Here is a 26,043-nt window from a genome sequence, read left to right on the forward strand (position 1 = left end):
CCGTGTTTATAAATCCTCTGGAAGTTTCCGACGATGAATATTCATTTTGAACATGCTAAACCAGTGGTTTTCAATGTGGGGGCCGCGGCCCCTTGGGGGCTGCCCGGGGGCGCCCAGGGGTCCTCAACAATTTGGTGTGAAAAATGTATGTTTTCTCTTTCTCACTCTCAGACAACCACATACACACACAATCAATTCCTAATGTAATGTAATGATGTAAGATGTAATTATTAATAATAAAAAAAGGGGGGATATATTCAGAAGTCTGTATTTTTAATGTGTTTTAAAGACATCTTGCAAAAGGGGGGCCTCGGTCAAATGTTAATGCCATTTGGGGGGCCTTGCCCTGGAAAAGTTTGGGAACCCCTGTGATAAACTCTTTTTAACAGGCAACCTTTAAAAAAAATGCCACTTCAGGACATCCTGTTTTGTCCATTTCTATGCTTTTCAGTGATAAACGTGTCTCCAGATCCAGTGCCGTGAGTGAAAAATGCCAGTTGGCGTTATTCATATTTTACAGCGCGGTGGCCACATTTTTTTTTAAATTCTACTCAATCATGCCGTCGCTGCAGGTGGACCTGCTCCGAGCCAGAATAAAAACATTCCTCTGATTTATTCTTGCTCTCTACATAGTAGAACAGACTTGTTATTTTATGAATTGGGACATGGAGAAGCGGAACATTACACATTTACAGCCACGTGTCTTTTAGAAGAATGTGAAAACTTCAGCTTATGGATTTCTCTCTCTCTCTCTCTCTCTCTCTCTCTCTCTTTTTTCTCTCGTTCTTTTGCCTGAGGACTTTTGTGGTGGATCCGCTGCCACAGAATGGCTCCATTTAATTAATTGGAGAAAACGCATTTCAGATGTTAACATGTGTTTATGTATGGATAATTTGTACTGACGGGACTAAGGTGGAATTGATTAAATCCTAGTTTCGGGCAGTGAAAGAAGTGAAAATCGTCTCGTTCTCGTCAAGATCCCTGTGGGTTTTTGGGACTTCAGCGTTCACCGAATGTCCTCGTAAAAAAAGTCTTGCTTTTCGTAAATGTAAATTCAGTATAATGTATTATTCAATTGGACTACTAAGAACAAGTGATCTCAGAGGAAGTCCTTTATGGATTGAGTTTGATGGCTCTCCTCACGCACCATAAATATATTCAGCTCCTCATTTAATGACCTGCTTTAGACCATGTTGGAGCAAAAACACAAATTGCCGTTGATACTTCAGGACTGCAGTCAGCTTTCACTGCGTAGGATGAAGAAATCGGTTTCATCTGAGACCATCTTGGCAGCTGTTTGGACCGATCCCTGCTATCTACAGTACATACGCCATCGTTCCTAATAAAGCTTCATCCTGGTGTCTTGCGTCAAACAAGGTAAAGTGGCACTTTTCCCTCTTTCAAAGTAAATACTAATCCCTTACTGAGACTAATCCTTTTTCAAAAAGAACCTTCAAAACATTAGCATACTAGCTGTGGAGCCCCCCTGAAGTTGGCACGCTGACACGTTATGCCTCTTCTACCACAGCCATTATCACATGTCACAAGCATTATGCGTTCGTTTTATCACTTACAGTACGTTTCACATTTAACCGTTATTTTTTTTAAACATTTAAACGAGTTTAAATCTCTTTCTCCTCTCTCTCTTTAAGTTAATAGGACTAAAAGAAAAACCCCCTCAGCTTGTCACGTTAATGAAATTCCCGAAGATGTCGGAAAACTTACTTAAAGTTACAGCTTTACGTCTGGTTGTTGCAAAGTGCCGACACTGGAGACTCCTTCAATAAGCGTTCAATCGGAAAACTTCACCATATCGATTATGACTACGTTTACATGCACATCGTTATTCCGATATTAATCGGAATTTGGCAGCGTTTTAATTACTATCGAGTCACATGTCCGCTGCAATCCAATTGCCCAAGCCAGATTAACACAATATTCCGATTCCCAGCCCTGGAATATACCCGTTTTGTTGCATGTAAACACCTTATTCCGAAAATCCACTGAAAGGAGATGTATGCGCATGCTCGTTCCACAAGGAATTGTGGGTGCTAACGTTTTTTAGGAATGGCAACAACCGTGTATACAGAAATATTCCGATGTGCGCACTGTACGCACGCTACTGTTATAGGAAATGAATCGACACCTTCTGACCAATCAGAATCCAACAGTGGTGTAAACCGTCATAAAGTTGATCATTTCCCGGTAACGTTCACAGACGAGCTGCATGAAATTGTGCACGGTCGATTTGCCGCGTCAGGATCCGGATCTTCCGAGGATTGCAACTCAGACTTTATTTCACACGGTATGGAATATGGAAAGAGTAGGGATGAGATTTTCCTTTACGTTTTAAAACTTCTCCAGAACTTCTTTCTTTATCGATTAAGCTGATTTCTCAGTATCCAGCGCCGTACTGTCTCCATCCTTTTACCTCCAGTCTCTGAAGACTTATGCGGACCGGATGGATGCTTTAATTCAGCCAAGAAGCAGAAGAATCCGGGCGCACATTCAAAAGTTCGCCACTTCCTCGCTCAAGCCTGTGACAAACTGCTCTGTCTCAGGTTGGCATTTAGCCAGTGACATTTTAGGATGATATTTCGCCGAGCTTCCAATCTCAGCTTGTAAGGGCATGAACTCATTTTTTGTTGTGTCTACTTTGAGCGCGGGCGTCAGGACGCAGAGCCTGACACGGGAACAGGTTATTATATGAACAACACTGGACATCAGGATTGCTATCAGTGATCAAGTGGTCTCGCTGATAACAAAGTTCATCGATTCCTTACTGTGTTTGTATTCTGTTGTCTTATTCTGGACATATTTGCTCGATAATATCAGGGTTGCAAGTGCATCCGTGTATTTCCTGTGATGTGATGTGATGTGTATTGACGTTCAAGTTCCTGAGAATCCAGGAAGCGTAAAACTCCAGCGTTCTGAACACGTTAGAAAACTTGGTTACAGCTTCACCTCGGTCTGACACTGGAGAGTCCTTCCATGAATACAGAGTTAAATAAATAAACTCTTTCACCATAAAAACAAGTCCCTGTGAACGAGCTGTTAGTATAGAAACGAGCGATTTGATATAAACCTGAGATTTGCTGCTTCACTGCTGCACGGCTCGATGTTAATTTACACGTCTGGGAAAATAGACCGGTGTTCGTTTTTGAAAAGTGTATGGTTTTAATGCTGTCCTGAGCTGTTTACGTGTCTTTCAAATGCCACACACACACACACACACACACACACACACACACGAAATATAGCACCTACCTATTATTTGTAGTCAAGGGCAACATTTTCATTATTCTAGGGACTCTGTGTGCTGTACAAAATGTAAAATATGCACATGTGGCAGTTTTAGTAGTTACTATAATGTTCCTCCTGAGCGTTTTACACACAAACGCTCTACTGCACATACTGCATTTTATGCTTACTGCAGAAAATATTCTATTTATTACTTATTCGAGTTTATTCATCTACTCTATTTTTCTATCATTCTTCTTTTTCTGCGCTGTGTTCAACTGCCACGTCAAATTACTTGCAAGCAGTATCTTCCCTGGCCAATACGTTTCTAATCTGATTTCGAAATGCGTTAACTTCCACAGTCTCGGCACGTACAGTAGAGCCTCGTTTTCTTCCTCATTACCACGTCTTGAAAATGTGCCGCAGGTCATTGACGTTTCTCTGAGTGTCCTCAGGTAGAACCTTGGCCTAACCCTATTAGAGGGTTGATTTTCGGGTTTTTCGGGGCGTATTTGCAGCCATTATAGTGCTCGTTTATTGATAGTGGGCGTAGCTAAAGTAAGAGGTGATGTAAGAACGGAGGTGCACCTTGCCTAGCGCGGATTCACACCGCACATGTGATGTAAGTCAAGCTTGACGTAACTTGACGTTTTCTTCCCAAAATGCCTTTGGAGGAGAAATTGAGGCCCACCTCCAGGCATATACAGATATTTTTATTTTTTTAAATTCTTTATAAGAAAGAAACAAATAGCATATTCGAAAATATCCCCATCCAGACTGTTTCGAAAACAATTTGAGCACGCCAGCCTTGTGAGAGTACATCATAAAATGTTACGTCAGTACAATAAATAACAAACAAGGACGCATTTTATAACATGATATAAAAACATGATCTCCAAATTCTCATGAAGTTTGTAAAGTCTCACACTGCTAAGTCTCTCTTTTTTACAGTACAATGCAATATAAATATCACTGGCTCACCAGGCAATCTCACTCCACACCACCAGAGGTCCCTATAACCTTAGTACTAACCTAGCTCACCTGATTCTGATCACTTCCTCATTTAGAGACACTTTTCAGTGGCTCTTTGCAGCGTCTTTCCTGTCTGAGTCTGAGTGTTTTGACCTGGCCTTGGCTATTTTTCTGCCTATGATTTAGCATCATGTCCTGTTCCATAAACTCATGACATAAATGTGGACCTCTTTGTTTGTTTGTTTGTTTGTTTGTTTGTTTAGTTTTTTTACCCCGTTTTTACGTGCCCTGCCTCGTAAACATATCAAGCGCATATTCCTTTCCAGATGCTGTGATTAACTCAACATGACTTCCCTCTATAATGTAGCTCCAAGTACATTTGGAGACTTGAGAAAAATCCATGCATAATATCATTGAAGTGTATCCAGGTCATTTGGGAGCTGTGTGTGGTGTGCAGGAGTGCAGAAGTGACCTCAGGATAATAAATAGATGGAGCAGTAGGAGAAAAAAAAAAGCTGACTCTGATGCTCAGTAGCTAGTACGCTTAAAAAAAAAAAAAAAAGAACCCGGGGTCAATGCAGGAACTCTCAGGAAGTTTGCAGTAATCTCTCTTTTCAAACAGGTTGTACTGTACGAAGGCTGATTTATACGTCTGCTCTTGTATGTAATCTGAACGTGGGCACTAGGGGGTAGTGTGGCATGTTTACAATTAGAATTTTATTATTTTTTTAAATGTAAAAAGAAGCAATAAAATGAAGAACGTCCTGCATTTAGAGAGAAAGGAGAGAAGGCATCAAAGTATTGAATCCGATAAAGAATACTTTAGCTGCTTTTGGTATAACTCTCTAAATCGCTCATATAAGTACCTTTATAAGTAACTTTACACAGATTATGATTGGTCAGAAGGCGCTGATTCATTTTCTCTGACAAGTTTGTGTTAACGCGCTCGTTCGAATACGTTATCGTTTCCATTAGTAACGACTTACTAAGTAACAACTTCTTTTTTTTGGTAACATAAAGACATTAAAAAACGTGTGCAGTCGTTGTTTTGGTGACGTTTTCTGTAAGGAGATGTTTGTTTAACAGTTAACGGAAGGAGTCTCAGTGCTTTGTAACAGTCAGAGGTAAAACTGTGACTTTCTCGCTAACACAATACGACAAGCTCCGTTTTTTTTTTGTTGTTGTTGTTTTTTTTTTTGGTCTTATTAACTTTAAGAGAGAGAGAGGAAAGGAGAGAGAGAGAGATTACTTTCAAAATCAGCTGCATGCGACAATCCGAAACGGTGTAATTGTCAGGAACGCTGCCGTATTTTGTTAACAAAACGATCTTTTCTGTAATTATGTTCGACAGACTCGAATGTTAAGCATATTCATGAACTTATTCATATTCATGCACATGCAATTTTATTATTCATGCTATTCCAACACCTGGACGATCTGTTTACTTTCTAACATAACTGATAATAATTAGAATAATAGTGCATTTGAAAAATTCGGATATGTTATTTTTTTTAATTTATGCAGGAAAGGGTTAAAGGGATGTGAGGACACTGATTGATATTCAAATCTAGGACAAATCCAGTTCTTTCCTAAAAAAAAAGGGATGGAGGGAGGGAGTGAGTGAGTGAGTGAGGGAGGATATGCTTGACGGATGCACGAGTTCATTCAGCCATGCAGATCACATGACCTGCGGTTGGTCATGTGACCCTCTCCAGGGACTGTAATAAGATTCTTCAGTGTGTTGCTGAATAGCTGAAACCCCGAGCCTCCAGCTTTCACCGTCTCTAACAGGACTGTCACACTGAACGTGGGCGTCACATATGGAGTCATCCTTGTGCGCGTACGGGGTTGACAAACATCTTGTTGAACAGAACCGAGAAGCTTTTTGCCATTTGATTCGTCTCTCAGAACTGTCGTCTTTTGCATGGATGTGGATTTTGGTTCCGCAGCTTATAAACCGTCAACTTTCAGCAAACAGGAGCTTTATGTCACTCTCATTCTGTTCCTCGGATTGTAATGGACCAACGGGCCATTTCTTCTCCCATGGTTCCTTGCCATTACCCTGATGAAAAGAGAGAGAATAGAGGCTGTTGGTATGCAAAACAGCGGCCCAGTAATCTTCTAACCAATCGCCGTGTGTTAGTATTCGCAAGCAGGAGTGGTTTGTATTGTATTGAGTTCTAACAGGGACTTTTATCTTTCAAAGATAAAAACGCAGCAATATAAGATAAAATTTTTGGCATCACCATCATCATTATCTCCTGCTAACAAGTGTCTTAATTTAGGATTTTTGTGCACTCAAGAACACCAACGTCCATAAGGAAGATAAATAGAACGGTATGAAGATGCGAGAAGCGAGGCTGGAGCTGATTTCTTTCTAGCCCAGACAGTATCTTCGTGCAGCCTCGTCAGTGGATGATTTACTCTCATCCTTTTTTTCTTTTCTTTTTATTTCTCTTTTCCCAAAATGAATTCGGAAGAAAAACTTCTGAAAAAAAGGAAAAATTAATAAAAATTCCTTTGGACACAGTACAGCCCCCCCCCCCCCCCCCCCTAAATAAATAAATAAATAAATAAATAAATAAAAATGCCTGTTTATATCCACACATCAACGCAAAAGCTGACTTGACAACGTTCACGAGCATCTGAGCCGCCCAGGATGTGGCAATAGGGGGTCAGATGCGTCAAGAATAACGTTAAGAACTACGTATTGAGCGGTAGAGAAGGACAAACACAGGAACGCTACAAGTTCTAAACCAAAAATGAACAAACAAAGATTCATATATGAGGACTGACGACGATAAATGTCCTAGCACCTGCAAAACACACGCAACAGACGTGTTCGGAAACATACGTTTTTCTCCATTCACAGAAAAAAACAGAGTTTTAGAAGGATAAAATGGAGATTTAAAAAAATATATATCCATATATGGTATGTGTGGGCGGAGCCTACATGTAGAGAAACCATGCACACTGTACAGTAAATAAATAAAGCACAAATGACACAAAAGGATGGATGAAGCGTACATGTAGTGTTTATTTTTATTTGAATGAAAAGGTTACGATAGATCCACCCTGATAGACATTAGATGTTAAATTTTAGCCTCCTATTTAAGCCCTTACTGTTCGCAACGGCATAAAAGCAGTAAAGTCAGCATCTCATCTTTCACACACTCATGAAATGTTTATGTGCAGCTTGCAAAACTGGCAGTTGTATATGACTTGCAGCTTGACTGCATAAAACAGTGCCTCGCCTCCAGGATGGCTCCTTGGCACGGATTTGGCTCTAATTTAGCACATGCTGGATCAGACGGGCCGTTTAGCACCGAGTGAAGTAGCAGCGTCCAGGCTCTGAATAATGCATGACTGGAGCGAGTGACACTCTCTGGCTGAGTCAGGAGGCAGAGCACTCCCTCGACTATGCGATAACCAAGCCTCATTCTGATCCAGTCTGCTGTTTTTTTTTTTATACATTTTCCAATATTAATTACTTAATGCTTTTAATGTTTATCTTTTTATTTTTTTTGTGCCACTGTCTTTATCTGAATTCGGACAAATGCTGCAAAAGTTTGTAACGCGTAATTCCAACCACCGACTAGGAAAAATTCAACAGAACTTCCCTCTCAAATCCCAGTTCAGCTCGGAATTCCTCTTGGGGCTCTCCTCAACTCCGAGTTCAGCAACTGACATTCAGTCAAAATGGCCGCCCATAGCATCGGCAGTAAAAAAAAAAAAAAAAAGTAGCTTTAAATGATGTATACTGTATATCCAAGTATTTTTTTAAAAAAAAAAAAACAATATCTGACTCTACAGTTCACTGTTCTGAAGAGGAAAATATACACGGCTTATGACAGTTAGCTGTTTAGCTTGTTGCTAATAAAAGGTGAACATGGAGGCGTACCCCCCCCGCCTTTACTTTGCATCTCGAATGCACAGAGATCTGAAATGACTTAAGTCTGAGCTCTGACTTCCTACGTCTGAGTCGAATGAGGCATCAAACCAGAAGTGGGCGTGGCCCAGATGTCAGATTTTTTTAACAGTTCCTCGACCTCAGCCGCATCACTCCGGTTCATATTTGGGCTCGACTACAGATGTTTTTATTTTAAAATCCCACTCATACAGTTATTATTTTGTTTGCACTTGCATGTACTTCATTCTGTTCCCCAAAATATGACCAAACTAGTAGCCTAATTTAAAGCACCATGACCCAGACCAGGCAGTTACTAAGGATATATGAATGAACGCTGTAAATACACAGTACAGAGCCACACAAAGTAAACACCCCTGCACAAATGATTTCGTCCCATGTAATCCGGATGCTCTGTGAACCTTTCAGGCAAGCTTTATTTGAAAAAATAAAAATAAAAAACCAAAGCAGAAACAGAAAGAGTTCGTGTGCCTCCTATCTGTATGCGTATCAGTTTAAAACACATTTCATTCCGAACAACGCATTCGTACTCCGTTATGTCCCCAGCGTGCTGCCTCGCAGGCTTGCTGTGAGAGTTTGGAGCGATTTTCTGGAGATTTCAGCTTTTTAGACAAAGCTTCTAGAGTGACAGAAAAGGATGACATATAGACAGAGAGAAGAAGAAGATAACAAAAAGGAAGACATAGCAACGTTTGCAGTGATTGACAGACGCTCTTTTCGTTTTCAATGACGCACCTCCCACTTTCCACTTTGCAAATCCGAGCAGAACGATTGAAAGGCTCTCGGATGGAGGTGGGCATTCGCTGTGTGAAGCCCGTAGGAGGGGCGTCTTTTGTGATGAAATGCTGAGCGTTCGGAGAAGAAAAAGGGCGGGAGGCTGCTGGATCCCCCGTTGCCATGGTGACTTTTGTGCCTGGCTGAGCGGCTGCTGCGTGTGACAGGGAGGCGGCGGAGTACCGTGTCTCAAACCAGTGCAGGAATTTGGCCAAAAAGGCACGGATTGCGGAGCAGCCGGAGCTAGACGCTACCTCAATCCGGTCCACGGAATCCGGGGAAGTCAACAGGACGGTTGACTCGGTCTGTTGCCTCGTAGCGCCGATATTGAACTTGAGCAACTCTGCAATTTGTGCATTTGGACTTGGAATTCTCCAAAGCTCGCTTTGCGTGTTTTTTGGGAGACGCCAGACACCGGATTTCTTGGCTTTGTCCGAACAGCTCATTTCCTTACCCTCTCTTCATTCGGAATTGTTCCGGCTCTCAGAACATTTTCATTTTCACAGCTTGAAAACCGGCCACCTATGATGTAAGTACAAAAAGGGATTGATCTATTTCCGTTTGCTGAAAGTTGGGAATAGTGCTTATAGTGAGGGAGGGGCAGGGAGCGGGAAGATGGGGGGTGTAGGGGGGGGTTGAAAGACATGTTTGCTTCTTACCGCCAAGTGTCGATTTGGGACAGAATGGTGCACACTGAGGTGGTTTTTTTTGTGGGTTTTTTTGGATGGAGATACCATCAGGGCACAAATAGCTTCAGAAGCTGGATCAATACTCTGTCCCATTACGCAGTCGTGTGCATATAGCCAGCGAATCAGCTAGCCATCGATCCTGTAGAGCTCGCTAGTAATTAAAGCAGGTACACGTCTAACAAATAGCAGCAGAGACTTTGATTGAAGTTCTGAGTTTCTCATTTTGACCAGTTTGGGAGATGATTGCTGAGATACCTCAATGATTCACGTTTAAAAAAACAAAAAGGAATGAATGAATTCCTTAGATGAATACAGAAGTTTCCTGAAGGTTTAGGACATGTTCAACAACACGTAGAAGCTGATCGATCACCTCAGCTGTCCTGCTGAAGACTGCAATGTTACAGGAGCTAATGATTCTCTTTCAATCCCAACAGGGACCTCCTTGACCGTGAGAGATGTTCGGAGATCTGATTTATAGTCAGCGGCTGCAAGGTTTCATTCAGGCAAACACTATGAGATCCTCTCTCTCTCTCTCTCTCTCTCTCTCTCTCTCTCTCTCTCTTGCTTGGGAGCAGAAAACGTCTCAAAATACCGGGCTAAAAAAAAAATCTTTGTAAGATTGATGCTATACGTGTCTAGAAGAGACTCCAAATAAGGCTGGATCATTCTACGAGATATTTTAATACTCACAATAAACTTTAACAACTACCGAGGTCCCTTTTCAGAACCTTCCAGAACCTTGACTATCCCTCAGTGGTGGAATGAACTTCCAACCTCTATCTGGACAGCAGAATCTGTCGCTATCTTCAAGCAACGCCTACAGACCCACCACTTCACTGAACACTTAACTAATCCCTAACTTATCGCCAACCAAAAAAATTATATCTGCATGTAACCCTGTAGAAAATACATGGTTAAGTTTCCTTTTGTTTGGTTTATTTCCATGTTAAATAATTGTATGTACAAATGCATGTGGAAAAGATTGCTACTTTGTTCTACGAAAATGATAGAAAATATGAAAGATATAAAATTATTTGTTTCTAGGTTAAAGTGTTAGCCAATCAATGGGAAAGGTGAGAGGTCAGGGGAGGAGGCAAATCCTGCGTAAGAAAAAGTCACGTTTTTTTGGGCTGCAGGCGAGACACGGAGAAGATCACACTGGAGAACTGTAAAGTGATTAATGCTACTTTTCGTGCTTAAGTAACACTTAATGGTTGTCAGACCGATAACCTATTCACTACTTTGCATGCAGAAGAAGTTGGTATCACATAGAGACATTTTCAAAACGAATTTGTCGGAATAGCTCAGCTAATAGTATTGCCTGAAAAGTTAGCAACTCGGTAGCTGGGACTGTGTTATGCTAACTGGCTTCGACAGCCAATGAGTTGCCTCTGAGGAACAAGACTGCAAGACTAACTGGAGGAAGATAGCTTGCTGTTTGAACTGATACGCGAAATACAGCGGCGCGTGAGCAACTGCACACACCGAGAGCGCGTGAGCAGGGCTGCAGTGACGGTGCATGGACCCTCTCTGGGCACGGACATCTCCATCAACCTCGTGAGTGAATTTGTTTGGTTTTGTTGCGCGATTCTCATGAAGCGGCCAATACCGTTTTAAGGCCTCAACGCCCCCAAGCTACGATTCAGGCCTGCATCAGGAACAGTGGTGTGTGTGGGGTTTATAGAAATTCTGGTGTGCCGGCTTAGGTAGGCTATTGTTTTGGCCCCATAGGTTAAAGGGTATAACTGAAAACTGCTTGTTTTATGCATGTACATGGGGTTATATGTAACCTGTTGATTTGGTAATGGTATTGATTTAAAAACCTCAGAAAAAGGTATAACATTGAGTTAAAGTTTTGAATACATTTTATTTCTAAGTTGATATACATGCAAAGAATTGTGTTTTAATACATATACCTAAACTTTCCCTGGTTGTTGGGAATTCATTATTGATATACAGGGGTGTGGAGGGTTGATGTGTCAGATTAAGATTTATATTCATTTAATATAGAATAGAGTGTACACATTAGAAAAGGTGTTTGACTACACTTAGTATTACCTCAGTTAACAAGCTTCCACATAAGTATACCATTTAAAAAACATTCATCTAGTTAGTGACAGTTTATGACATTGAAACACATACAAGGGGAATTGCAACCATAGACATTGAAGTTGAATAGGGTAAGAGAACCCAGGGCGTCTTTTGCCGCACTAATTATTTAGGCAAAAGTCCACTACATGCACTTACACCTGTTCTTTCACCTGTGTATGTTGTTACTATAGAAACAATAACTTACTCTCTTTCCTGCTTTCAATCCGAGTGACACTAGCTAATTGCGGGCATCTGTGAGATCATGCATGCAGAATAGGGCAGATAGTTAGCAGCTTTCCTCCGAGTGTGTTACGGTACACTGCCCTGTGACGCTGCATGAGCAACAGCCTGAAACGACGCAGAGATTGGCTTCACGTGCCTCAGAGGAAGAGCCATGTGTTAGTGCCACCCTTTTTTGGGTTGGTAGGTGTTCTTAGCCAAATTGAGGAGAAAATAGGACAATAATGTATAAAGCAGTGGTTCCTGGAGATCTGCTTTTAGCTCCAACCATAATGGTGACCACCTAACCATCTAATCACTTCCTTAAGAAGTTCTTGAACAACTAAAACAGGTGTGTTTGATTTTGGTTGGAGATGAAACCTGCAGGAACGTAGATCTCCAGGAAGAGGGTTGGTGTCTACTGTTCTATGTAGAACCTGCAGGAACGTAGATCTCCAGGAAGAGGGTTGGTGTGTACTGTTCTATGTGGAACCTGCAGGAACGTAGATCTCCAGGAAGAGGGTGGGTGTCTACTGTTCTATGTGGAACCTGCAGGAACGTAGATCTCCAGGAAGAGGGTGGGTGTCTACTGTTCTATGTGGAACCTGCAGGAACGTAGATCTCCAGGAAGAGGGTTGGTGTCTACTGTTCTATGTAGAACCTGCAGGAACATAGATCTCCAGGAAGAGGGTTGGTGTGTACTGTTCTATGTGGAACCTGCAGGAACGTAGATCTCCAGGAAGAGGGTTGGTGTCTACTGTTCTATGTAGAACCTGCAGGAACATAGATCTCCAGGAAGAGGGTTGGTGTGTACTGTTCTATGTGGAACCTGCAGGAACGTAGATCTCCAGGAAGAGGGTTGGTGTCTACTGTTCTATGTAGAACCTGCAGGAACGTAGATCTCCAGGAAGAGGGTTGGTGTCTACTGTTCTATGTAGAACCTGCAGGAACATAGATCTCCAGGAAGAGGGTTGGTGTGTACTGTTCTATGTAGAACCTGCAGGAACATAGATCTCCAGGAAGAGGGTTGGTGTGTACTGTTCTATGTGGAACCTGCAGGAACGTAGATCTCCAGGAAGAGGGTTGGTGTCTGCTGTTCTATGTAGAACCTGCAGGAACGTAGATCTCCAGGAAGAGGGTTGGTGACCACTGGTATAAAGGAATAAAAGCACCGGTGTTGTTATTACAGGTTCAGATTCAACCGTGATTATTCCAATATGCAAATCAAGGCCACAGCTTGAGGGCATTTCATTTTGTTTATCGAACCCCTACGTCAAGCGTTCCTTCATTCTCCTTATGCTTCTTCTGGAGGTGGTTATGGAGACAGGTTCCAGATCCTACACGGAGGCATCCTTAGAAATTTCCCAAGCCAACTGTGAGGGATAATCTTTGCAGCAGGTCTGCCCCGGGGTCTACATCCAACACGGTATCAGACATGCCATGGATGAGATCAGAGATCAGACCATCACAAATATCCTTGCTTCACCATATTCAACTGTAGCATGCGTTTAGCATTAGCGTGAACTGTACTGTAGTGTATCACATGATCCTACTCCTATTGCACCAGAACAGCTCTTCCTCCTATAGAAGATGTTCTAATTATGCAGCTCCTGTGAAGAAGAATTGCCTTGTGGTTGGTTTATGGGTAAAGTGTGCGGTGTGGGTGGTTTACGTTCTGTAGGTTTATGCATTAATGTTTATTTCTTCTCAAAGATCAGTGAAGAGTGAAGCACAGCAGCAATTAAATAGTGAGCTGTGGTCTAACTCTGTGCAGGGAAGTCACGCCCAGAGGTCTTTGATGCTTCCCTAATGTTCTTTCTGGCATTGGTTTGCATGTTGATTGCTTTAAGCTCACTCTCTCTCTCTCTCTCTCTCTCTCTCTGTATCTCTCTCTCTCTCTCTCTGTGGATCAGGAGCTGCAGTTTGAGAGACTGACTCGAGAGCTGGAGGCTGAGCGCCAAATCGTCGCCACCCAACTGGAGCGATGCAAACGAGGATCTGAGACCAGCAACACCATGAGTAACATAAGGTAAAGACTCATGCATTTGCTTGTGTGTATGTGTGTGTGTGAGAGAGAGAGAGAGAGAGAGAGAGAGAAACAAGAACACGTGAGAGAGACTTCTTTCAAATAATACAGCTTCAGTGTGAGTGTTTGACTATGGTGTGATACCGTTGGGATTCTAAAATGCAGTTTTCCAGGGTGTGTGTGTGTGTGTGTTCTACCTGAGTTAGGCCAGCATGGTTTCCACATGAAAGGAGCAGGTCTGTGGGTTTGCTTGCCTCCCCGAGCCACATTGACATTTTCTGCATGAAGAAATAGCAGCTGGGTCCACACACACGCACACTCTCTCTCACACACACACACACACACACACACACAGACACACACAGACACACACACACACACACACACACACACACACACACACACACACACACACACTCACTCACGCACACACATACACACACACACTAGCAGTGATACTTCTGCATTGCTGGAGTGCTGGCAGATGTGGGTGGAGCTACCAGCTTAGCTCAGTCGTTGATCAATAAAACAAATATTCGATTCGAATCACTTTTTATTTGGCTAAAATGCTAAATAGAGGGCGGAGTCAATGCAAATAGTTTAACTTTAACTTAATAGGTAATATAGAGAGAATAAAGAGAGGCCTGGTGAGGGAACAACTGTTTATATCTGCTATAACGTATGTGAGAACAGGAACTAACTTGTGTGATGCAATATGTACGGAGTAAAACGCTCTTTGCAATGTTGTTATAAAAAAATATATTTATACACGACAAGGTTACCACTCTGAGTATTTTCCTATAACTGCACATCCTGAAGTGTTTTATTCCGCTTACGCCACAATAAGTTGCCTAGCGATTAAAATTTTTATTTCTTTCTTTATGTATTTATCTATCACAAGTCAACCGCGCTGCATTCATGCCGCCGCCATTTTGAGCGTTTCCGCATGACGTCGCAGCGGTCAGGTGGTACACGTCGGTGCTCTCGGAAAACTTGTAATCACGAGTTCTACAAAGTCGAAATCTCGTAACTACGGTAACGGTGAGACGGCGTGAACGCGGCTTTAAATAAACGCTTCACTGCGTTAACGATTACACGTTGTTGTTTTTTTTATCCGTTCATGCAGAGCGTCTGCTGTACAAGTCCCTGTGAACGAACTGTTGCTATAGAAACAGTAACGTATTCGAATGAATACAGTTTAGCTGTAGTTAGCTGTTATAGAAAATGAATTCGACACTTTCTGACCAATCACAATCCAGAAATGAAACGTAGCGCTGCTCTCAAGTTTTGTTTGTTTTTGTTTTGTTTTTTTAGGATTTTTTTAAAAAAAATTTTATGAGAACGTAACGTTAATGCTTCTGTTCTACTTCTGGTCTGATTAGAAATCGAAATGAATGAAGGCTGGATTTTGTTGGATTGGAATTTGTCTGATTTCATGTCCGAACTCAGTTCTAATGCTGATTTAAACCCTCACGTCTTTGTACTGTAAGACCGTGCTGCTGTTGTGGCTTTAAAATAAAGGCTTTAAAGGCTGATAAAGACTTTAATCTGATTTAAATATCGTAATATCAGTATCATACCTGGATAAACGAGTGTGTATGTAAACACTCACAACTTTTTAATAATCAGGAACGATCCTGAAGCGTGAGTTCCTGACGAAAATGTCATTTCAGGTCTCACAGAATCGATAGTAATTAACCACGATTAGCCACCATCCACATCGTCCTTGGTTGTTAATTACGTTTAGCTATTAGTGCCTTGGCTTTACTTGTGACTCTGTGTGTGTGTGTGTGTGTGTGTGTGTGTCTGTGTGTGTGTACTCATGGTTTCCTGTAGGAGCTTGAGACATTTTTTTGAACAGAGAGAGAGAGAGAGAGAGAGAGCGCGAGAGAGAGAAGCAGAGGGATGCTGTCTTTTAAAGGTCTATTAATTAGTTTGGAGGAGTGTTGATGGTCACACACACACACACACACATTTTTATATTCATATTTCCTGGCTTGGGAGAAGGCTGACAGCTTCACGTGGCATCTTTTAAACAAGCAGAATAACGATGTTCAATTATTAAGAAGTTCTGCAGTGCAGTAACACTCAAGTCTCACTCAGAAATGTGTGTGTGTGTGTGTGTGTATGCGACTGCACAGAAATTTTGAGAGGTGTCCCGGCCTGCATCTTTCTCCTCACTCACACACACTTGCCCTGCAGAAGAGATCATTCTCTCAGCCTTCTAATGAAAAACTACGGCTGAAGCCTGCAGGGAGCAGAACGATAAGTCAGTCTGCGCTGGCAGGAAAGAAAAAAAAAAAAAGCCTCCGAGCCTCCTCAAGGTTCCTGTCGAGAGTTGGCTACGAGACGGAACTATAATGCTGAACAGTTCTGTAATATTGATTTTTACCCTTTTTAATTTACTCGGACTGGACCGGGTCGGGAAAATTCCATCCGGCTGGCTTGGAATGAGGGAGGAGTGCTAGCGCATGATTCTGCGGCGCGGTTGTGCTGATTCGCTGCTTAAACGAACGCAATATTCGCGAATTAGAGAAAGAGCGTACGTGCGTACGTGTGTTGTGTGTGTGTGATGGGCTGCGTTTTCATACTCGTAATCCCTGCATCTTGTCTTCTGTCAGATATTTCAGTAACTTCACTTCAAGGGCCTTCATAACACATTCATGAACGTTGCGTAAATCTTTAATAAAGCAATAACAGAAGATTTACGTAAGGCTTGTATCAAAACCCGTGAGATGACAAAAAAGTGATCACTAAAGTGCATCACTGCGTCCTTATATCAGTGACGAAATGATGAAAATATTAACGATTGCTCCGGCTTGATTTAGATTTTTTTGAGACTCTTTTATCTGTTTTGAGGTTGTTTTTTTTTTTACGTTTTATAGCTGCTATAACATATAGCTTATTCCATAGACGTTCCACTACAGTAAATGTAACTATAAACGGATAAAATGCATCACATGCTGCTCTTTTAATGAATTCACTTCTATTTAAAAAAAGAAACAATTGTCATAGGAATTAGAGGAATAGAACGCTTAGGGACGTGTGACTCGGCTTGCGTCGTTGATTGGTTTCCGAAAACGGCGCAACATGGCGTGTTTTATCGCGTATATACAGTATGAGTGATATCTTATACATTTATAACGTAGAACGTGTTTATACAAAGCGTTAATCCATTTCATTGACACCAGGATTAGAAGAATTAGGACCACAAGAAATGTCGTGAATGTTTTCATTAGAAATAATTGTAATCGATTCATACTGTAAGTATATTATATTTATAAATAAATCCGTAAATAATATAGAAAGTGCGAGTGAGTCTGTGTTCTGTGACTGTAGCATCAGATTCCTGGTCTCGGCTGAAAGGAGTAGAACCCGATGTTCTCGTCTGTTGTTCTCGCCTCGTAGTTTGACGTATCGTGCGTTCTGGGATGCTTTTCTGTTCAGCACGGTTGTAAAGAGTGGCTGTTTGAGTTACCGGAGCTTTCCTGTCGGCTCGAAACAGTCGATCTCTTCTCACCGTTCTGTCTAGACGTTCGTGTGAAAATCCCAGGAGATCAGCAGTTTCTGAAAGACTCAAACGGTTAAAGTCACTGAGATCACGGCGATTTCTCCCCCGAGTCTCTTGACCTGTATCTGAGTGATTTTAACGCGTTACGCTGCTGCAACATGACTGGCTGATTGGATAATTGTGTCAAAACTTCAATAAAATCATATGGCATTTGGAACTTTAAGGTTCTATCAGCTGTAAATGAAGTGTTTGACCATGTATAGAAATACATACCTAAATAATCTTCGAGACGCATAACGAAATCAAACTCGAGTGCTGTGAACGAGAAAAGTTCTTTGTGTGTGTGTGTGTGCGTGTGTGTGTGTGTTTCTCAGAGTGTAAACCCTGGACCAGTCTGCTGTTCATGATCCTCTCTGGTTAATAACATGATTATTCTCCTCACACTGCAGCTTCGACACAAACACCCTGCTGTTTCTTTCAATCTGCTTCCTGCGGTTTGACGTCACGCCGCTGTGTTTTCTCAGGTTCCCTTCAGCAGCTCCTTTTCCGCCCTGACATTTCAGATTTTTCAGAGCCGGTGGATGTAAGAATTTCTGGCATTCTCCATGTACAAAAAAAAAAAGCCCGAATTATTCAGCCTGAGCGAGCAGCGGAGGTTCGGCAGCGCAGTTTAACATTCGGTCCTAGTGGCTGAAAGGTTATAAGTTCAAATCCCAGACTCTCAGAGAGCCCATCCTGGAGCAAATACTTCAACCCTGAACCTCACTGCATTAAATACGTTTATACCATGGCACTGTTGAAGTCTGGATCAATGAGCAGGTTTATATCAATAACAGGTTCTAATACGTCGTCGTTTCCTTAGTTACGAGATGTTTGTTTATCGTTTAAGGAAGGAGTCTCCGGTGTCAGATGTAAATCACGTCGTAATTGCGTACGTGGAAGAGAAACAGAATGCCTCGGGACGTTTGTGTTTTGCACGTGTGTAACGTTTGTGCCAGGACTCGGAGATTATTCTGAAGCTGTTCCAGTTTTAAAAATAGTTCCGAAACGTTAAGGGTGAAAAAAGGGGTGTGCTGGAGCGTCTCGTTCAGGGACGTGAGTAATTAGAAGTCCAGAAGTGGGGACGGAATGCCCCGGAACTGCTTAACACTAATGTGTTTGTAATCTGCGAATAAATTGGAGTCATTCTTCACGAATCCTGCTCCACTTCCCCTAGCGTGTGTACTAGCAGGTGTGTACTTTTGTTTTCCGTCTCTACGTTTAGTCTCGGTTCAACATCACGGTTTGGGCAAAGCGGCGACGGTTAAATTGGAATAAAAAACGCAAGTGAAGCGAAGAACCGGGAGGAATTAAAGGAAAAAAGAGGCGGAATAACACTCTGACGAGAGAGTAAAGGTTGTGTGAGGTGGACGAGGCGTAACGTAAAGCTTTATATTTGGGTGCAAAAGTTTGTGTACCCTAAGGACAAAATGAAAATGGCTGTAGCGTAGGGGCAGCGTGAAAGCATGACTTTATGTATACGGAAATAAAAGACAATAAGAAGTAATATAAAGAGATATTACAGACTGACAGGAACGTCCTCGGTTTTCTGATTCAAAATTTTTAGCAAATTTCAATTACACACGCTGGCCTGACTTAAAAATAACTTGAGTGGTTGTCACGGCAACAGAGTCACTAATTCTTGCATCAAGGCCGGCATTTTTGGTTCTGGAAAGGACCTGATTTGTGGTATGAGGACGGTGGTGAAGCGTGGAACAGTTTTAGATAGGAAAAATAATAGATTTATATGTTTTATGTGTCCTTCTTTTTCTCTGAGTCAAGTCTGTGTGTGTGTGTGTGTGTGTGTGTGTTCGAGTGGGGTTATCTTCACACTACAGTATAATGTGAATTTAAAGCTTTGCTCCAGCACCTTTACTCAAGCGGTAATATTCGCTATGATTATAACGAATCACTGCCATTCTGCCATAATGTGGTGTAAAACACGTCTCTGGAATCCATTACGTTCACATCCGAGAGAGACTCTTTAATCTAAATTGAGTTTTAATGTTAAATATGGAGCGCTGGTCCTTTTTCAAAGGCCGGTTTTCACCCTAAATGCTTAATAGCAGCATTGTTGAATCTCAGCGGCGAGAATTAAAATTTTAACGTTTGTCACCTCGGCACTGGAGTTTGGTGCCAAATGCAGTGCATCAATGATAAATCTGATCTAAACGTCCGTTTTTTAGCAGTTCTGCGTGTATTTACCGTGCACACGGCTTTTGTGACAAGAAGTCAGAGTGACGGCGTGTTGACCAAGTCACAGAACCGCGCACACACAAACTCCGCCCTCTTCGTAATAAATAAACATTAATAGTACAGAGCCCCTAAGGGGACATGGGAGGAAAATGTCTGTTTCGATTGCTTTTGCGTTCGCTTGAAAAATATTTGCATTCCCCCTGAGAAACTTTGCGTTCTCTCGCAGTTGTTGTTTTGTTGTTTTTTGCGTTCTCTTTCAACGATATTTGTGTCCTCTCTGAAAACCACGCCTTGGACTGACCACTCGTCTTTATACCCGAGTCCAAGCTCAAAATAAAACTCTACGGACCGCTCCACTGTGGACGTGTTATGTCTGAACCGGAGGTCCTTTTTGTACAAACTCGACGACGGGAGGACGCGAAAATTTTGCAAGAGAACGCAAAAGAAAAATTGCGAGAGAACGTAAATATCTTCGCAAGAGAACACTGAAGCATTGAAACATACATGTTCCTCCCATCTCATATTTTATTCCATCACAATGAAGCGAAGAGTGCGCACGAAGACGCAGAGCCGGAAACACATCACGAGGAACCGTGTTTACGGATAAAGACCGAACAAGACACACCCCTGTGGGCGGGACGTATACGTTCTCAAGAGCACGTTCAAAACTTGCTTTTTTTTTCTAGATGAGGTATTGTATTGGTGACGATGAGGTCGTTGACCTTTGCTGTAGCTCTTTCGAGGCAGAAAGTCAAGAGAATTTGAGCTGCTTGATGGCAAATAAAATATTTATTTCATATTCACTCAATAACAAGACTCGTTTCTCAGTCACTCTTTGGAAAAAATTCTAAACTCCGATGTAAATTATTACAAAAACGTTCATGTAACAAAGATGGAAGCTGAAAGGTCGTGGGTTCGTGTGTCAAGCATCTTGGAATTCACCCTCCACTATTTGAGATCTCCATTAAGCATTTCCATCGTTTAAGCTGATCCTCACAGTGCGTGCCCCCATCCCAGACTCTGTGTGTGTTAGTGTGTGTGTGTGTATGTGTGTGTGTGTGTGTGTGTGTTCAACACGGCGTGTTTCCCCAGAACATCTGCTCTCTCAGCGGGCCGTTACCCGCGTGTTTCCTCGTCGGTCTGCTCTCATCTCTAAACGCTGACTGTGTGTGAGGACATTAAGACGAAGTCGTGTGTTAGTTCTGCGTTTCCAGCTCCCCACCGTTCCGCCGCTCCCGGCCAAATGCCTACACTTTATTATTCAAATTGGATAATGGGGGGCGTGTTGAACGCTCCTGCGCTGCAATTCACGGGCCTGAAGCACGACTGATGAAATTCTATCTGTTAAACGCTGAAAATCAGGCAGCTGCCATGCGTACGGCTAATGACTGTATTTTTTCACGTTAAGTCATGTTAATGTTGTCTGAGTAGGAGTAAAGTAAATATGACTCAGTGTGTGTGTGTGTGTGTGTGTGTGTGTGTGTGTGTGTGTGTGTGTGTGTGTGTGTAAAAAAAGTCTGTCAACTCTTGAATTTATAATAAATGTCACTTTAGGCAGGACTAATAATAATAATAATAGTGTTGACTCACTGTAGCCTTGGAAACCTTCCACTATATATATTGATGGAACGGTAATAAAAATTGAGTTAGCATTAAATTATTCAGAATACCCTTAAAAATAAAAATAAAAATCTTTTTTATTTATTCATTTTTTTTAAATAATGAATGCCCTGAAGGTTGATGTAAAAAAAAAAAAAAAAGATTCATAAAATAAAAATAAATAAATAAATTTGTCTAGCGAGGTGACAGATGTTTATAGCTTTACAGATGTGAACAGGAACTAAAGCGTTTCGCAGATGTTCCACAACGTTAAACGTAACCTATAAATGGATGAAAAATACAGCGTTATACTTTCACGAGTGAAAATTGTAATTGTTAGGATTCTAATCGCTGTGGATTAAAGAGGAATGAAACACATGCTGTTATAGGAAAATAATCAACGTCAGCGAGGTGAGGCTTCATCACACCGCCCCGTCATTGATTATTTTCCTATCACAGAACCAAACGGAGTGACTTATCCTTCAGATGAGCAGTGGACCTGGATATGGAGGTGTTTACAGTATTGCAGTTTACAGGAAACAACCCAAGTGTCTAATTCAGGAGTACCGACAGTTCGTTTTGTGTCCTTGTATTATTCTAGATGTTTCCATTCAACAGCCGGGTCTGAAAAGCATCGACTGGAGAGACCATTCAGAATCCTCTCTTTACGGCAGGGTAATCAGCCTCTCAGAGACGCAGCGTGTGCAGGAATGAAACGGCATTACCCCAGCTTAAAGAGAGACATTACAGAGCAAATTATGTCATCCAAGCTATTTCACGTTCGCCAAGTGCAATGACATACAATTATGTGTAGGTTCTTAAAGCAAACAGTGACGGATGAATACAATAAAGAAAGAGCATGGGGCATGGAGCGTGTCTCTGTAACTAAAGAATCTGTGCCTGTGTCAGTTACCAGTTTAAATGATCTCATTTAAGAAGATAAAATATCAGGATGAGGACGTGTAAACGAATACAGCAATGCTTAAAGTCCTCTGAAGATGTCAGGAACCGTAAAGTTACAGCTTTACCTCTGACTGTTACAAAGCTCTGACACTGGAGACTCTTTCCATAAATGTCTCCTTACAGATCACTGCACCAGAGCAACAGAAAAGAAGAAAAAAGAAAGAACATCAAAAAAGATAGAAAGAAGTGTAACCTTTGGTGCTTGGACCCCTAACTAGTACAATGACTGTGGTACATTTTATAAAAAATTTGAAAGTTGGAGAAAATCCACCTTAGTCTGCGTAGAGAAAAGAAAGAATGAAAGAAGTGAAAAAAAGAAAGAGGGTAGGACAATGTATAGATAAATACTGTAGATAGATAGATAAATAGATAGATGGATAATATAGATAAATAGATAGAAAGATAGATAGATAATATATATATATATATATATATATATATATATATATATATATATATATATAGATAGATAGATAGATAGATAGATAATATAGATAGATAGATAGAAAGATAGATAGATAGATAGAGGGAAATAATTAAGTGCTGAAAGAACGAAAGAAAGAAAGAAAGAAAAAGAAATGGTCAAAGAAAGCAATCTGAAAAAGCAGAAAGAGAAAAGGAAATAAATAAATAAATAGAATCTAGTAAATAAGTGAAAAAAGTGAAAAAAGTAAAAAAGCGTTTGTTTGAAAAGGTATTGGGAGGTAATATTTTGTAAATGAATGAAATAAAGAATAAATTTATTAAATGATGAGTGGAGAAAACAGCTTTGGCTTGTGTGGGGAATAACGGCGTGACTTCCGACTCCGGTGCATTAATTCATAAACAAGAGGTCGATTCTGGGGTTAAGTGAGGACAAGTCCGGTGTTCCGACAAGAGCCTCCAAACACTCAATTATCATGCAAATAGAAAGAGAAAGAATGCACGGTGCAATGTGAGAGAACCCGACCTCTCAGTGAGCTCTTTACTGTATTTAAAGCAATCATTTACATGATGAAGCACGAGGAAGCCGCTGCAGCGGCTCTATTACAGCTAACAGGAAACGTGTCACTTTCACTTCCTGCTGCTGGACTCAAGGACCAAAGAGTCAGTTTCTCTTCTTTTTCCTAGTCATGGGATATATGGAGCGTTTCAGTGAATGTGAGGAGAATGAGGAGGAGAGGAAACGAGAGAGCGCACAGTGTTTCATAAGAAAGGAAGAAAGAAAGGCAGAAGGCAGAAGAAAAATTTAAAGAATCAGAAAGACAAGCGGTTGAAAAACCGTTGACATACAGACAGAGAGAATAACTTACAGAGAGACAGATGGAGGGTCAGACAGACAGCTAGACAAGCAGACACAGATAGATGAACAGGCAGGCATATAAGAAAGATAAAAAGGAGAATGAAAATCTGACAAAAATAGAGAAAGAAAGAAAGAAAGAAAGAAGGAAATGGTTAAAGGAGAAAAAAGAGTAAAAGAAAGAGAGGAGCAAGAGAAGGAAAGACAGACAGTTAGTCAGACAGACAGACGGTCCATAAATCAAGATATAAAGACAGACATGCAGCTTGATATTCAAGCGGTTAAATGGACAGGCAGACAGAAAAGCAGAGAGACAGGTAAATAGATAGATAGACAGAAAGACAGACACAGACATATACAAGCGATTAAATAGACAGATTGTCCAGCAGACAGACAGACAGACAGACGATTAGAAAGACAGACAGATAAACTAACATATAGAGAGACAGAAAGACAGATGGTCAGGAAGACAGAAAGACAAGCGGACAGACAGACAGATAATTTGATATATAAACATGTGGTTGAACAGACAGACAGACAGGCAGAAAGTTTGGCTTACGGTCAGACAAAAAATGACAGCTGGGCACACAGACAGATAGACATATGGGCAGACAGACAGATAGATAGATCGAGAGAGCAAGAGAGATAAAGGTTAGACATGAGACAGGCAGATAGACAGACAAACAAATCGATGAAGTGAGAGAGCAAAGGAAAGAGAAAGAGACAGACAGGTGTGCAAAGGAGTGAGAAATAAATATAAAAGGAGGCAGAGAGTGAACGACACAGTCAGACAGACAGAAAGACTGCCTTACAAACAGACAGACGAGTTGCCGTACAGATGGACAGGGAGACAGGCAGAAAACCTGATCTATAACAGTTTATGGACAGGTAAACAGATGGTCAGGCAGATAGACAGAACAGCAGACAGACAGATGGACAATCAAAAACAGACAGATGGGCAGGTGGATAGACAGATAAATGAATAGGCAGATGGTCACACAGACAGATATACACAGGGAGCAAGATAAAGATAGGCATGGCTATACAGAAAAAAAGATGGTCGGACAGACAGACAGACAGATGAACAAAGAGACTATACATCAGAACTGATAAACAGAGAGACAGCTAGATAAGCAGACAGACAGATGTGCAGGCAAAAAAGGACAGATAAAGATCAAACGAAGTAGGAAGAAGCAGAGAGACAGACAGATGGACAGACAGAGGGACTGAGGAAGAGAAAAGGAGTGACAAAGTGACACAGACAGACAGACAGATATGTGGAGAGACAGAATGTCATAGGATTTGCTTAAACAATCAACAGTCATAAGGTCATCTCCAACCTATTACTGAGCAATTAAACTGGCCTATTAGCAAACACACACACACACACACACACACACAAACAAAATAAAGGTCACAAGCCACACTGGGCCAAGGACATTGTGCTGTTAGAATCATAAATGTCACTCAGAGCTAATTAGCCACGCCGAGATTGGAGTGGAAGTAGTTCTGTTCTCCAGTCTGTTTCATTCACAGTTCTGCGGCGGTGGAACTCTGATCTCTGCCGATCACCTCAGAACCTTCAAGAAAAGTCTAAAGAGCAAGTGGTCATCGATTCTGATATACACGTGTCCTAAACCATACGATTAGAGGAATTTGTGTAAATTAAGTTCAGTGTATAATTTCAGCACAGACACTTGAGGTGTGTCATAACTAGTAGCGAAATACAGACACAAAACTCTGTGGAACTTGCAGTTATAGAAAATGAGTCAACGATGGGGTGCTCTCTAGCTAGCAACTAATCTGACAGGATTTCTGAGAGGATTTTTAAAGTAATATTAAAGATTGTACACAATCTTAACTGTTGGTGCTAGCTAGCAACTATGAGCTAATCTGACAGGATTTACAAGAGGACTTTTAGGTTATATTTATAAATATGCAGTTTCTTCACAGATTTTCACTCCTGTTACTGAGGAAACAACACAGCATAATCTCTGACTAGCAACTATGAGCTAATTGGACAGGATTTCTCAGAGGACTTTTAAAGTAATATTAAAGATTGTACACAGTCTTAACTGTTGGTGCTAGCTAGCAACTATGAGCTAATCTGACAGGATTTCTGAGAGGACTTTTAAGTTATATTTATAAATATGCACATTATTCACTGTTAATTCTAAACTAGCCTACTGTGTTTTGCTAATCTGACAGGATTTCTGAGTGGATTTTTCAAATCCTGTTTATAGTTGCTAGTTAGCGCTAACACTTAAGATTGTGTACAGACATTAATATTTACTAGCTGGCCAATATGAGCTACTCTTGACAGGATTTTTGAGAGGATTTTACGTAATATTCACAAATGTTCATAATGTTCACTGTTAGTGCTACCTCGCTAGCTACTATGAGATAAATCTGACATGATTTCTTTTTCTTTTCATAACCTGTACATCTTACACATCTCTGCTTCACTGCTAACGAGCTGGCTAAGAGGATATTTGAGAAAAAACAGTGTCTTTCAGT

At 41.3% G+C, this 26,043-nt stretch overlaps 1 protein-coding gene across 1 annotated transcript in view; it reads left to right on the forward strand.

Moving 5' to 3' along the window:
• Positions 1–26,043, forward strand: part of ctnnd2a (catenin (cadherin-associated protein), delta 2a) — a 233,462-nt gene that overhangs the window by 36,445 nt on the left and 170,974 nt on the right. The window contains exon 2 of the mRNA XM_053611859.1: positions 13,827–13,942. Coding sequence (XP_053467834.1) covers positions 13,827–13,942 — 116 coding nt within the window. The remainder of the gene's footprint in view (positions 1–13,826; positions 13,943–26,043) is intronic.

Source organism: Ictalurus furcatus, chromosome 23 (genome assembly GCF_023375685.1).
Source record: "Ictalurus furcatus strain D&B chromosome 23, Billie_1.0, whole genome shotgun sequence".
Taxonomy (NCBI): Eukaryota; Metazoa; Chordata; class Actinopteri; order Siluriformes; family Ictaluridae; genus Ictalurus; species Ictalurus furcatus.